The sequence below is a fragment of the Stegostoma tigrinum genome, chromosome 1 (genome assembly GCF_030684315.1).
Source record: "Stegostoma tigrinum isolate sSteTig4 chromosome 1, sSteTig4.hap1, whole genome shotgun sequence".
NCBI lineage: Eukaryota > Metazoa > Chordata > Chondrichthyes > Orectolobiformes > Stegostomatidae > Stegostoma > Stegostoma tigrinum.
In genome coordinates this window covers 157,902,000-157,917,761 of record NC_081354.1, presented here as the reverse complement: position 1 = coordinate 157,917,761, position 15,762 = coordinate 157,902,000, and the positions used below count along the sequence as shown (strand labels likewise).

General features: G+C 38.6%; 1 protein-coding gene across 2 annotated transcripts in view; it reads left to right on the top strand.

Moving 5' to 3' along the window:
- Positions 1-14,971, top strand: part of LOC125451037 (mothers against decapentaplegic homolog 4) — a 100,078-nt gene extending 85,107 nt beyond the window's left edge. For both annotated transcript variants that reach the window (XM_048527713.2, XM_048527722.2), the window contains exons 11-12: positions 2,204-2,342; positions 11,556-14,971. In XM_048527713.2, coding sequence (XP_048383670.1) covers positions 2,204-2,342; positions 11,556-11,767 — 351 coding nt within the window. In that variant the 3' untranslated portion in view covers positions 11,768-14,971. The remainder of the gene's footprint in view (positions 1-2,203; positions 2,343-11,555) is intronic.
- The last annotated feature ends 791 nt before the right edge of the window (positions 14,972-15,762 follow it).

Here is a 15,762-nt window from a genome sequence, read left to right as displayed (position 1 = left end):
ACAATTGCTGAGGATGACAGAGTTTGCAGAGGGATATAGACAGGCTACGCGAATGGGCAAAAGCATGGCATATGGAATATAATGAGATTATGTACCTAATCATCTTTTCTCTTCTTCCTGTTGTTATTTAAATGAGGAAAGACTGTAGAAACCTATAGTGCAGTAGACAGTTTTTACAAATAAATCACAAAAAAATGCTTCAGTTAGTGTAATGTTGGATTTTATTTTGAAGGGAATGGAGTAAAAACTAGTGAGGTTTCGCTAAAACTATGTATGACACTAGTCCGATCACAGCTGGAATACTATGAACAATTTTATGCCTCTTCAGTAAGGAAAGGTGTACTGCCATTGCCAGCACTCCAGAGAAGGTTCAGTAGATAGTTTCCCAGGTATGAAAAGACTGCCTTATGAGGTGAGGTTGTTTCAGTTGGGCACAGAATCATTGGAGTTTAGGAGAATGAGAGTTGACCTTTTTGAAACATCCAAGCTTCTTAGGGGACTTAACAGGGTAGATATGGAAAAGTTGGTTCCACTTGTGGAAGAATCTAGGATGAGAGCATCACCTTAAAACAGATGTGAAGGAATTACTATTCTCAGCGCAATGATTCTGTGGAGTTTTTAACCCAGAAGGTTGTAGAGTCTTGGTCATTGAGAATAATCAAGGCTGAAAGAATTTTAATTAGCAACAGATTCAGGGATTATGAGGAGAAGGTAGGAAAGTGAGTTGAGGATTTTCCGATCAGCCGTGGTCTCATTGAGTGGCAGAGCAGGCTTGATAAGTTACTGACCAATTTCTGCTGTATCTTATGGGGAAAGGACCGATGTAGAAACCAAGGATTGTATAGGGGATTACTTTAAAAACAAGTTACCACTGTGTATTGTAAGTGTTGTTTATGCTTGTTTGCTCAACTCACAGCGTAAGATTGGTTACAAGTAAACTCTAATCGGGGGTATGGGAACAGTGGCTGGCAGCAAGTAATCCATTGATCTGTGGAATGGTGGCTAGTTGTCGATGACCAAGGCTTTCTTCCTACCAAAAACACTGGCTCCCAGAAAATTGGACAGCTCATGAGCGGGAACCGTATTGCCTGGAAATTTTCAGACCTCAAGAAGTGGAATGGTTTCCTTTCTCTTTTATAAAAACACCAAAGCTGTACAAAAACCAGTTTGTTCTGTCATCACTTGCTTTAAGCTGGGGTTTTTAACCAGTAAGCCAGAGACCTTTCATAGTTCGTGAATTAACGACTCCTGCAAAAATGTGAAACCACTTGAAGAAGCAAGAGGTTGATGAACCATAAGTCCTGACAAGCAAAAGGATCATCTTAGTGAACCTTGTGTACAGGGGCCATTTAGCTGCCTTTTCGGGTTTGCCTTTCACCCATAACAATGTTTTTGTGTCTATCTGTAATGTGTTTGTTGCAGAGTTCGTAAGGGGTTTGAGTTTTAACCAGTTATTACATTGACAGTTCATACTTATTTTCCTGTAACTAGAATCTATTTATATGTAATAAATTTTGTCAAGTACAGAAATCTGTCCTGTGCTTTTTGTCAACCTCAGTCTAAAAAGGCAGGCAAGTCGAGGAATTTTGTGTACTTCGGTGATGATCCTGGGGTTAGTGGGGCCTCGATTTCCAGCATGCTACCCTAGCAAGGCATAACAATCATGCAAAATTGCAATCTAATGGAAGATTCTTTGAAAATTATCTTTTAATATTGTATCCTGTAGTAAATGGATTTCTCAATTTTATTGATTTGAAAAATGTGGCATTCTGCCACTTAGCTGGTGTCACCTTACCAGACATTTGGCACCAAAACATAACATTGTCGGTTTATTTGCAAGTCACCCGGCCTTCCCTCTCACAAAAAAAACACACTGACACTTTGTCCCAAGCCTCAGAACTGCCTAAGTAAAAAATCTAAAGAAATGTACGTTATAGAACTGAGCTGAGGTACATGGTTTACTCACTTGGTTGACAGTGCGTATATTCTGGGTGAACACCGAGTTTTTCCACCGGCTCAGGGGCATTGAGTGGTGGTGTTGCTTTATTTTTCTAATTTGCAACTGTGCTGTTAGATTCATGAGCACATTTATAGAGGTCTTGGATGATGTTTGATGGCAGGTACTGATAATTTGGATTTGTGAGCTTTTTCTCTAAATAAATGTTGACCTGTTTAGAATCTGTTATTTTTGTTTATATTTCAGGTGTTTGATTTGCGCCAGTGTCACCGTCAAATGCAACAACAAGCTGCAACTGCTCAGGCTGCAGCTGCTGCTCAAGCAGCAGCTGTTGCTGGAAATATCCCTGGACCGGGTTCAGTTGGAGGTATCGCTCCAGCTATTAGTAAGTTACCATGCCATTCGCATTCACTATTTTGCATGAGATATAAAGTTGACATATTTTACCCACCAAACCCTATTCCTTTGATTCCCTAACTTTATCATTCTGGACCAACATCCTCAGCATGACTGCTCGAGTTCAACTACTTTAATCAATGTTTTGGGAAGGATCTATATGGATTTTTTTCGTTCAGTTATTATTTAACGTGTGTTGTTTTAGCCCATGAAGTACTGCTATTTGGTCTGTGCACACATTGACGTGCAACTGAGTTTATTTGTTTACAGGTTGGGACAATATTCTTTGCTCCCAAGCATGTTTGAGATGAGTATAGTTGAGTGTTTAAACTGTCGAGTGTTTTCTTTATCACCTAATGAAGTTCTTAGATGTTGCTTTATGTTTTAGTTTCATTCTTCCGTTCCTTGTTACTCTAGCATGGATGACTTGCCATCACCAATCATTCTGAAAGAGTTTATATCTCCTTGGTACCACCTTTTGCATGCCGGATGATTCTAGTTTGCACGTGAAATTTTGTGTTCTTGGCTTCTGAAAATCTCACTCTTAAGGGATCAAAGCCTAAGGTTGTTGAGCCTTTTACTGATTTTCATTGTGACTCTTGTGAGTGTTTGTGATCTTTCCAGACACCCACTTGTTGGGTTTTTTCTACCGTGCACGTTCTGCAATCTCTAGGCAAGCTGCCAGATTTAGCATTTGACATAAACCAGGCCTTATTTAAATATTAAACCAGACAGGTTGACAGTGGTCGAGGTGTTGCACTGAGATGTGAACCAGTGAATTGCCATAACCCATTCTGTTGAGTTGAAACGGGCCCAGTGAATGTTTACTGAGTAGGTGGTGGCCTAGCGATGTTCTTGCTAGATTATTAATCTAGAGACCTAGGTAGTGTTCTGGGGACTGGGATTCAAATTCTGCCACAGCAGATTGAATTCAAATTCTACAGTCAGAATCTGGAATTAAGAGTTTAATCATGACTATGAAACCATTACTGATTGTCAGGAAAAATACATCAGTTTCAGTAGTATCCTTAGAAGGTAATCTGTCACCCTTGACTGGTTTGGCCTGGATGTGACTCCAGATCCTCAGCAATTTGATTCTTAACTATTCTCTGAGCAATAAATGCTGGCCAAGCTGGTGACACCAAAATCCCGTCTGCAAATACTTCTGGTGTATTAATGTATGTAACTTCCAATACATACCATTGTAATACACTGTTTGCCTGACTAACAATCGTGAATTAGTTGTCAGTGTAATTCCTGGCACACTTGGGGTTATCAAACATTTTCATAAAAACATCTGATGTTAGACACTAACAAGTTTTGCATGTAAGCTTTGGTTGAGTACGGTTAGTACATTGTTTGTTGGGAACAACCAAAGGAAAATATTAAAAACATTATGTAGTTGATGTTGGAGATATGAAACAAAAGCAAAATTCTAGAGAAACTCAGCTTTCGTAGCATGTCTGGGGAAATATTTAAAATTTCATGTCTAATATGACCAGAGTTCCAAGAAGAACCAAATTTATTTCTGTGCTGCAGTCCTCTGGTAATAAAAATCAACATACCATTTGCCTTTCTACTTGTCTGCTGCACCTGCATTCTAACATGCAAAGACTTCACGAATGAGGCCACCCAGGGCTTTTATACGTCAGGACTTCCTAATGGCTCACCATTTAAGAAATGCACCACGTCTTTTCCTCCTCCTGAGGTGGAAAAGCTCACGTTATATTCCATCTGCCATATTCTTACCCACTCAGCATGCCAAAATGGTTTTTGAAACTTCTTTGCATCAACTTCCCAGCATTTAGTTTTGTGCCATCTCAAACTTTGTAATATTGCATTTGCTTCCCGGATCCAAATTATCCAACTAAGATTATAAATAGCTGGTTCATTTTACCGTATCTGCTAGTAACCTGAAAAAGGAATGAACAAGTTTACTAGACAGGATTTCCCCTTCATATATCTGTGTTGACTTCAGCAAACAGATCATTATTTACTATCAGATCAATTTTTGTTTCCATTATACTTTTTTATAGTATACACCATAGGTCAGTCTAGTGTTTTTCCCACAATTGATGTCAGGATAATAGGCTTCATGATCTCTGTATTCTCCCTCCCCACCTCCCTAAGTAGTGGGGTTACATTGCCTCCTTGCAATTTGTAGGCACCCATATGAGCAGGTGTGTGCATGATGGGCTGAATGACCTCCTCCTGTGCTGTAACACTTAAGTGAATCTGTGATTCATTCCAAAATCTAGAGAATTCTGAAGATGACCACCAGTGTATCCACTATCTCTACAGCCACTTTGTTTATCTTCCTCCACGGAGATACAGTAGATACAAAGCAATTATTTAACTTCTTTGCTAAGTCCCTATTTCCAATATAAAATCTCCTGTTTCTGTTTGTCATAGACCTGCATTTGTCTTTGGTAATATTCTTTTTATCTACCTATAGAGGCATTTACAACTTAGCTAAAGTTATGTGGCGAAGCTGCCAGTGCAGATGAGCATGCAATGCATTTCCTCCCATTGTAAAAAAAAAAATTCAGTTGACAGAGAAGGCTACAACTTAGATCAAATTTTCAGTCTGGATGAGACAGATTTATCCTGGAAGTGAATGCTATCAAGGATCTACATTTCTACGAATGAAGCACATGCTCCAGGTTTTAAGGTTGCCAATGATCGTATGACTGTGCTGCTGGGTGGGTCAGTGCCAGTGGAGGCTTAAAGCTTAAGGCTGTGGTGGTGTAAGCACTCTGCCAAACCATGAGCCTTACAACGTTACCTTAGGTTGACTCTAGGTGTTCATTTTAAGTCAAGCAAAAGAGGTTGGCTGACGGCTCAAAGTTTTTCTGACCTTATTATTAATGTTCTGGAAGATGTTTTTAGAAAGTACTGGAAGAAAAAAAAGTTTGGATTTCAAGATTTTCCTTATCCTAGATAATGTGCCAAGCCATCCTCCCTCCATTGGTGAACTTCCTGAAAACATCAAGTGCTATTTCCACCCCCCAAACACAACTTCTCTTCTTATTCCCCTGGTGGCTGATTATAGCCAGTGAGGGAATAAGAAGCGTTCTTCAGTTTGGAAGAGCTTCAACATCAAGAGTGTAATTGACATTATTGTAGAGGCCTGGGGTGATTTCAGTAAGGACTGGTGGAAGCAGTTTGGCTCTAACCCCACTTTTCTCATAGACCCTGTTATTTCCTTAATGTAATTTTCTATAATGCAGTGTTGTGCAGGATCACAACTATCACGTTATAGCAGAACTCCTTTAAATATGAAGCAGTTATTTAACTTGCTTGCTACTTCCCTATTTCCCATCATAAAATCTCCTGTTTCGGTCAGTCATAGATCCATATTTGTCTTTGATCATGTACTTTTTACACATCTGCAGAGGCATTTATAGTTCATTTTTATGTTTTGTGTTAGTTTACAATCATTTTCTGTCTATCATTTTCTTGCCCCTTTTTACTGAATTGTAAAATGCACAACAATTCTCAGGCTTATTACTTTTTTCATAGGAACCTCACAAGCCTTCTCCTTTGATCTAATACACAGTCTTTAACTTTGTTAGGTATTTTTTCTTACATGCTGAGCCTCAGACTAAGTTGGTGGGAGCGGTAGCAGCAAGGGTTCAGGAGGGGTGGTTGAAGGTGGGCGGGAAGAAGTGGAGTAGTCAAGGGGTATGTTCAGAGAGAGAAATCAAAAGTGCGAGGCAGCAGAGAAGGGAAGTGGCAAGTGAGGGAAGGGAGCAGTCTGATGAAAGATTTAGTATGCGTAGTTATTATCACAATTCCATATGCATGTAGAGGGTTGGCAATGCAGAGTGACAGTGACAGCGTGAGTTCAATTCCAGCACTAGTTATGAAACACTTTTTAAAAATAATCTTTCGATTGAGGTGTGATGATCCCCTTGATTTAACCATCAGTTATTTCTTTCTATGGCAAATTTTTTAATGTACATGTACACTAAATTGAAATAGAGGCAGCTGTATTTGACGACTTTGCTGATTTACAAACCATATTAAAATACAAATGAGATCTTGCTGGCAGAATAAATTTTAAATAGGTGATACCTTACTTACTTGCTCACAAAGCATCAGGTTGTAACCTTGCACTGTGGCCCATTACAGAGTAGTATCCTGGAGTCAGTTTAAATTTCTGACCAGCAGTTGAGAATCAGATGGGATTTTATACAACAGTCAGCAATCAACTTGGGCCCTGTTATTTTAATCACGTCCCCAGATTGTTAACCTGGCGTTCTGGATTGCCAGCCGAGCGACATTACCATTATGCGACCACTTCCCCTACATTGCTTGTTTGTTCAGTCTTAAACTAATCCTTCATTAAAGGTTTATCAGTCAACATATTTGATTTCTGAGTGTTCTCAGTCACTGTAATGGTATTCGTATGATGAGGATCTTTGTCATCTCTTGTCAGTTGGATGGTTCCCATATTCTTCCTCCCATGTTCCCATTCTTCTGAAGAGGGCTGGAGTACAAAAGCAGAGATGCTGAATCTGTATAAGGCTCTGGTCAGACCACATTTGGAAGATTGTGGGAATTTTGAAGAGGAAAGATGTGCTGGTATTGGAGGTGGTGAGAGGAGGTTTACAAACATGACCCTGGCAATGTAGGGCTTGACATATAAGGAATGGTTGAGGACTCTGGGTCTGTACTTGAAGTTTAGAAGAGTGAGGGGGGGAATCTCATTGAAATTTACAGAATATTGAGAAGCCGAGATAGAATAGAAGCGCAGGAAATATTTCTAAAAGTAGGACAGCCTCAGAGTAAAGAGGTGACCCTTTAGAACTGAGATGAGGAATTTCTTCAGCCAGAGGGTGGTGAATCTTTGGAATTCATTGCTGCAGAAGGTTGAGGAGGCTGAGTCACTGAGTATATTTAAGACAGATATAGAAGGTTCCTTGATTAGTGAGGGGATTGAGTTACAGGAACAAGGCAGGAGAATGGGTTTGAGAAATGTATCAGCCATGATTGAGTGGCAGAGCAGACTCAGTGGGCTGAATGACTTAATTCTGCTTCTAAATCTTACAGAATCATGGTCTTATTTTAATGCCTTCCTGTGATATTGCCATGTTTCTTTCCAGATCTCCTTTCATGGATTAAATTATTGCTTATACCTCTTTCTCTGTGCTAAGTACTCCTCTGTTGATTAGTAGTCTGTGTGTCATCTCCATGTCCCCTTCTAGGTATATCCTAATTTCAAAGTGTGCCTTCCTGGCTTTTATACTTAGTTACAGTGGTATATTTTAAGTCTTTAAATAGTTTTATTATTTGTGTATCCCACCTAATTAGTTGTACTTTTGGAGTCATACAGCCTAAAAACAGACCCTTTGGCTCTCAACGTCTATGCCAAACAACAAACACAAAACTACACCAACCCCATTTGCCTGTACTTGGTCTGTAGCCTACGAAATGCTGGCATTTGAAGCGCTCATCCAGATGCTTAAACGTTGCCTCCACCATCCTCTCAGGCAGCATTTCTACCACTCTTGAGGCGAAAACAATTTTCCTTATTCCCTCTAAACCACTTGCTCCTCACCTTAAACATCTGCCCTCTAGTCTTAGGTGCATCTGCCATTGGGAAAGATTCTCATGATCTAACCTGTTTCTGCGCCTCAATTTTTTATACCTCAGTAGATTGCCCTCTCAGCGCCCCCTGCTCTGGAGAAGACAAACCCAGCCTATCCAGTCTGTCCTCAACTGACACTTTTCATCCCATGTAATATCCTGGTGAATCTCCTGTACACCGTTTCCCATGCAATCATGTCCTTCTGATAGTGTGGTGACCAGAACTGTACACTGTATTCCACCTGTGATCTAGTCACTGTTTTATGAAGTTGTAATAAGACTTGCTTGCTCCCATACTCTACACTGTAGCTAATGAAGACAAGCATACCACCACCCTGTCTGCCTATGCTGACACCCTCTGGGATCTATATACTTGTACACCAAGGTCACTTTGTTCCTCAGAACTCCCTAGGGACCTACCATTCATTGTGTATGTCCTTCCCTTATTAGAGCTCCAAAGTGCGCCATCTCACATTCGTTGGGATTAAATTCCATCTGCCATTGCTTTGCCCAATTTACCAGCTGATCAGTATCAGTCTGTAGCCTGAGACTATCTTCGTCACTATCAACAACGCCATCTGTTTTCATGTCATCTGCCAATGTAGATTTATGTTCAAGTTGTTAAGATACATAGCAAACAGCAAGGGTACTGGCATTGACCCCTGTGGTACACCACCTGTCACAGTGTTCCAACCACAAAAGCAGCCTTTCACCTTTTGCCTCCGATTGGCAAGCCAGTTTTGGATCCAATTTGCCAACTTGTCTTGGATCCCATAGGCTGTTATGTTTTGTACTAGCCTTCCATGTGGAACCTTGTCAAAGGCCTTGCTGAAGTCCATGTAAATCACATTGACTGCATACCCTCATCAATATGTTTAGTCACCTTTCCAAAAATCTCATGTAAATTAGGCAAACAGCATCTTCCTGTAAAACAAAAAATCCACGCTGACTATTTTTGATTACCCCCTGTGTTGATCAGTTGCATATATCAGACCGCTTTCCAATAAAACCCCCAACACTGATATCGGATCTAACTGATCTGTAATTACTTGGCCTATCCTTTCTCCCCTTTTGAACAAAGTATCACCTGACACTTCACCTGTGACTAGCAAAGTTTTAAATATCCCTACCAGGGTCCTAGCAATCTCCTCCATTGCCTCTCACAACCTGGATACACCTCATCAGGCTGTAGGGATTTCTGCGTCTTTATGCCTACTAAAACATCTAATACCTTATCCTTATTAATCTTAACATGCTGTCACACCTCACCATCCCAACTGAAGTCTGCAACTACAATACCTTTCTCCTTTGACTACAAATGAGAAATATTCATTTAAGACCTCAACCGTATCCTCTGGCTGTATGAATAGATGACCCCTTTGTCTCATATTAAACCACAGCTATATTTCTAACCAATTGTTCTATTGTTCCTCAACTTACCCATATCCCTTTATACTTGTGCTCTTTTCACAACTTGTGTATCTGTGTTATCAGCAAATTTGACAACTATACTTTCATCTGTGCCATTTTCATAAATTGTAAACAGTTGAAGGTCCAGCACCAATCCTGTAGGACATCACTTGTTACATCTTGGCAATCTGAAAAAGAGCCATTTATGTCTACTAACCAGCTGATATGTTTTCCATGCCAACATGATTCCTGCAACAATAAGTTTTAATCTGCTGCAGTGGCCTTTAATGTAGCACTTTATCAACGAAGTACAGTAGAACTCCCTTTATCCACATTAAATGTTATAGAGTTATACAGCGTGGAAACAGACCCTTCAGTCTAACTCATCTGAGGCCAGCAGATTTAAACTAGTCTAGTCCCATTTGCCAGCATTTGGCCCATATCCCCCTCAATCTTTCCCATTCACACACCCTTCCAGATACCTTTTAAATGTTGTGTTTGCAACCACTTTCACCACCAGCTCTGGCAGCTCATTCCATAGATGCACCACCCTCTGCGTGAACATGTTGCCCTCAAGTGTCTCTCAAATCATTTCCAGCTCACCTTAAACCTATGCCCTTTGTTACCTCAAAGATCTCCATGGATTGGTGAAACACATTTCCCGTTCATAAATCCAAATTAATTCTGCCTGATTGCCTTGAACTAATCCATGTGTCTGGCTATAATTTCTTTAACAAAGCCTTGTAACATTTTTTTCTACGACGCATGTTAAGGTAACTCTCAAGTTATATTCACTGAAAGCCAATCTCATAGGCCTGTCCCTGAACCAAGGGTGTTTTGGAAAATTAAAACCAATGCATTAACTATCTCACTAGCCACTTCTTTCAAGACCCTAGGACATCAGGGACAAGGTACTTATTAAATTGCAGCTCCAAAGTTTACTTCTCCCATCGACTTTGTTTTTGGTTTCCTCATTTCGTTCCATTTCCCAATTTATAGCTGTTTCTGGGGTGTTGCTTCTATCCTCAATGGTGGAGAATGGTTTAAAAAAAACTCTTCAGTTCATTTCCTGCCATCTTGTTTTCCATATCAATTCTCTCGACTCACTTTCAATAGGATCGGCATCACTTCAGCTCTTTTATTTTCAAATCCTTATAGAAACTACTGTTCTCTGTTTTTATATTTCTACGTCACTTTTTAGTCAGTCTAATTGATTTTTTCACCCAGAGAGTGAAGGCCTTTAAAAATAAAGGTACTGTTAGTTTAGCGGTCTCCAAAACAGTTAAAGCAGAAGGGGAGAAGTCCTGGATATTAAAATGTGAGGCTGGATGAACACAGCAGGCCAAGCAGCATCTCAGGAGCACAAAAGCTCCTGAAGTCCTGCATTGCTGAAAAGAAAAAGCCAGAAGCCAAAGTCTTTTGTGTCAAAGGGGAAGGCATCAGCCACGAAGGCGTATTAAATAATAAGTGAGCTGAATGGCCTACTTCTCTTACACGTTATGGTTTGCAGCATAATTAAGGATCTTAGTTCGAGACATTAACTAAAGAAAATTGCGTGACATGAATGTTGAAACCTTATTGAAAAAGAAACTGATCACAGCCATGTCAGCTGAACTGGAAGCTGTTGTGTGGATATGGATGAACCTTCACTCACGTTTAAGTTTCGGTAAAGATTTCCAACTAGTTCTTGGATTATATTTTCTGTATGTAATAAACTTTGTTCTTTTCTCAACTGTACATTGGCAACCTGTCATGAATATTTTCAGTGTCTGAAAACTGGTAGAGAAGAGGCATCACCCTAGGATCTGACTTGCCATATTATCATCAGTTTGGTTCAGAACAGAAGGAAAAATTAAGAGGATATTTCATAGAGGTTTTCAAACTTTATGGTTCTGGATGGAGCAAAAGTGGAGAAACTGTTTGTTTTGGGTAGGGTGTGTCTTGCAGGGGAACTATAGGAAAGAGGTAGGACTAGGTAGGAATGTTACTCTTCTGGCAGCAACATGATTAGCTAAATGACCTCCTTTACTGCTGTAACCATTCTAATTTTGGACACAAAACATGTTTTCTTTTCATGTGTTGCCCAACATGATTTCATTCAAGTTCTGTGTTTTTATTTCCAAGAATCTTAATCCTAATGAATTAAATTTTGTGAAGCCTTTAGTTAAAGCAGTTGCATTAATCTTTGTTTCATCTTCAGGTTTGTCTGCTGCAGCAGGAATTGGAGTTGATGACCTGCGCCGGCTTTGTATTCTCAGGATGAGTTTTGTTAAAGGCTGGGGACCTGACTACCCAAGGCAGAGCATCAAAGAAACCCCATGCTGGATTGAAATTCACTTACATCGTGCCCTTCAGCTGTTGGATGAAGTACTTCACACCATGCCAATTGCAGAACCACAGCCCCTGGACTGAGTTGTTCTGCAACGACCATTGTCTTATTTTGGTGGGGTTGGGAGAAGACAAGAATTCACCCTTGTTAATAAACTGATGTATTTTACCATTGTTCAGCATATTCTTTGAGAACAAAAACTTTTTGGTAGATATGGGAGGGAAAAAAAGCAAACAGCAAAACTACTGTTTATTTTCTCTTGACAAAAAAAACTCAGTATTCAAGCTTGTGTCTTTGTTTATCACTTTGATACTCCACAGTATGATTCACAGCCTGTATTACATAATCCAGACTGTAGTAGTTACCAATAATGGTTATTCTGCATTCAAATGCTGTGAAATTGCTTAATTTGGTGCTGCGCAGAGCTATTTAGGTGATTAGCTTAGCCACCTTTCTCCTAGCCCAAAACTGAACTGAAGGGCTGGGTTAAAATGTGGGCAGTTTGAGGGTATCATTGTTTTACGTTCTGATCAAGTTACTTGTAATGCATTGAAGACCTTAATAACTAATACCTCCATGCCAGAAAAAAACAGAACTAAGTGGGGGAACATACTTGTTTTGATTTAGAAAATAAACTTTTCTGGTTTACTTTTTTGAAATTTCCAGCTGTCAAACACAGGTTGTAAAATAGATGGGTGGCAACCTCATTTTGAAAAATGTACATGCATTACAGCTATGTGGCCTCTCTTTAGCCACTCTTTACAGATCCAGGCTTTCTTTATTTGAAAGAACACCTGTATTTGCACTTTATTCAAAAAAAAGACTTTCTTTTTATAGTGCACCCTTAAGATAGAGCTCCTTTACAGAGAGATGTTTGTATTGTACAGTTTGTTCGTCACCTTCAATAATGTACTTCGCTTCTTTATTTTTCTTCAAATTTCTTTTTTTGCATGTGGGTCTAGCCATTGTTTACTAACATCGGCTGCTTTGGCCAAAGTTTTCAAATTACGCACAGCTTATGACCAGAGATGGGAGGTTTAAAAAATGCTTGTTTCTGATCTGGAAGAAACATTTTAAAAGCCGTATATTTTTTTACAGAATTCCAGATCTTATTCATAACACTAAAAGCGTGGAACATTTTCTTATGCTATTCTGGTGCATCTGATGCTGAAACGTCTGTTCGTTTCTCTTGGTGTCATTTCTTCCACCCTCTTTCCCCCCCCCCCAGAAAACATTTTGTGTATACTGTGTTAGGGATAATAAAAGGTTTTTTTTGTCATGATATTTCCTGTGAGGAATGCATTTTTTTGGCATTAGATGACTGCATTTTATTAAGATCAACATCAGTGTTTTGTAGCTAGATCAAATTTTATCTTTACCCTATGTGTTTTTAACACATTCTTAAATTGTAGAAATGGTAGATTGAGTTTTTTAAAAGACCATCTGCATTGTACTACTTGGTTTATTTAACATATTGAGTACCAAAATGCTTCTAGTGTGTCATTATCTGAAATTACTTCCACTATTATTACCATCAGTGTTGCAGAATGCAAATATCTAAGCGCATGGAGCCTAAATTAGAATGGTTAAAAATTTGTGATTGTCTTGTTAAATCTTTTCACAGTACAGGTGGACATTTTACAATGGTTTCATATGCTTACCATTATTTGCTGAGATCAGAGTTGGACAAGAGGGAAGATGCACCAAAACTGTGTGCCTGTGAACATTTCAGATTAATGAAATCCTAGAGACAACTTCTGAGTATTCATTTAGGAGTACTATTGTATTTGCTGCTGTTCAACATATCTGCTGATTGGTTTCTGTGAAATGTATTAATGTCCCAATTCTTGTTGAAACCAAATGTAAATCAAATTGCAACTTTTATGAAACATGTATTCGTAATTTTTACAGGAGTTAAAAATGCAGATCAGGAGCTACCAGTTCTGATTTTTTAAAAATCTGAATAACAAAACCAATTGCTATGCCTTTGAAATGCTTGTCTGCCAGATGGAAGGTCTGTAGTGTTGGAACTTTAGGAGTCTAGGAATGTAGTGAATCATAACAACAGTACAGATTTTCTTTCTTTCTTGCTTGCTCCTCTTCATCTAAGTTGAGTCTGAATTAACTTCTGCTTTCTGGTTACTAGCTATTGCTGCAAGTGACATGCTATTGTAAAGCTTTTAAGGTGGCTTGCTAAGGTGGCTGGGAGAGGCAGGGAAATTGCTGATAAACTTTTTTTTAAGCTCTCCCTTTTGATGTATGTGTGTGCACATTTTGCAAATCTTTATACTATATGCTTCGGCACCATTTGTAGAGACTACTAGGAACGAAGTATTATTAGGATAGTTAAAAACAAAAAGTATATAATAAAAATCTGAAATGCCTATCTAGGAATAGTAAAGACAGCCCTTTTTCTTACAGTAGAGTTGCATTCGATATGCTATTTATTAAAACTAATGTGCAAGAGATCATGCATTGACTTTGCAGGGGTTAGGATAAAATAATAATGTTGAGGTTAAAATAATTGAGTGCCTATCTCGTGCTACTAAGAAATAGTTTAATTCTTTGAATTGGGGGGAAAAAACATACTGATTTGTAAAAATTGTATTATGCATTGTGGATGTTTTGAGAGTTATAAATGTCTTAATCTACATTTAAATTCAAGGATATGTTTTTACTTTAAAAGTTAAAAGCATCCGACTTGAAAACCTGATTTAAAAACAAACTTCCAGTTTGACACATGACACATCTCAGTTTTTACTTCGATCCTGTCAGATTTTTGAGACCTTGTTTGATATTGTCTGAACAAAATAACAAAGTAGATTTGGAAAACTGACCTTTTAAATTTAAACAATGGACAATATATAGCATCTGCAATATAATCCTTTGGAAATGAAAGATGAATTGCTCAGGAGAGCTATGAGTGACAGCACTTCACTTAAGATCAAAGGGGAAAGATGTGAAAATAGTTACTACATGTAGATGTGAAAAATTTCATCTGTATTAATCAATTAAATGCTATCCAAACAAAGACCAACTAATTGTTTAAATTCATGCTATTGAAGTAGCAAGATGTTGACATGAGACACATTGTGAGTCAGGCATTCTGACATGTTTTTAGCCCCTGTTTGATTGATGATGGGAATAGCATTGACTGTGTGTGACAGCAGTGGAAATCTGTTTGGAGTAGAACACTTTTGACAAAATGTCACCAGTTCTGAATGGAGCAAGTAATGTATGCCTTTTATCTTATAAGCAATTAGTACAAATAAAATGTTCGCAAAGTATACTATTTCCTCCTTTATTTTATAGCCTAGCATAGTTTTAACAAGTGTTGTAGTATCTGAAGTCAATGATTCTGTTTAAGTTGAAACGTTATAAATTTTTCACATGAAAAGAACTGATGCAATTATGTTGTTCAGTTGTAGACTGCAATAAATGCTTTGCAGCTGCATTTTAACTCGATTTACTTGATTTGTTTTGGCTGCATTAATAGATTAAAGTTGCAAGTATTGCTGCTTCATTTTTTGAGTTTAAATGTGGACCAAATACATACGCTGTTTAAAAGTGTGCGGAATAGATTCTGTATACTTGAACTGAAATGTGATTAAGATAATTATCTCATTCAGGTACAGTACTAGAGAAATGTTTTGTGAGCAGCAAGTACAGATGGTATACTTTCTGATATACTTCGGAAATGGTGTAAAAAAAGTTCAGTAATTGGAATTCTTAATAGGGTTTAAAGCATCATTCAGCAGATGATGGGGACAAGAAAACCATTTTTAAAAATTTGGCTGTGACAATTTATATTTCAGTGCCTCAGTCATGAGATGTGAACATGTGTTTGCATGCTTCATTTCGTGAGTTAGGATCTCCACTGAGGAAGGGGGTTGACTAAAGGCTAGGTGCATATTTTAGGCCATGCTTTTATGACTAATAATCAATTATAGAATGTTATATGGGAAAGATTGTGAATTGAGTCCTTCTGCTCAATGGAGGATCGCATGTGAGACATAGATTGATACACCCCATCTCTATACAGCTGGAATTTGGGAGGATATTAGTATGGTGCATAAAC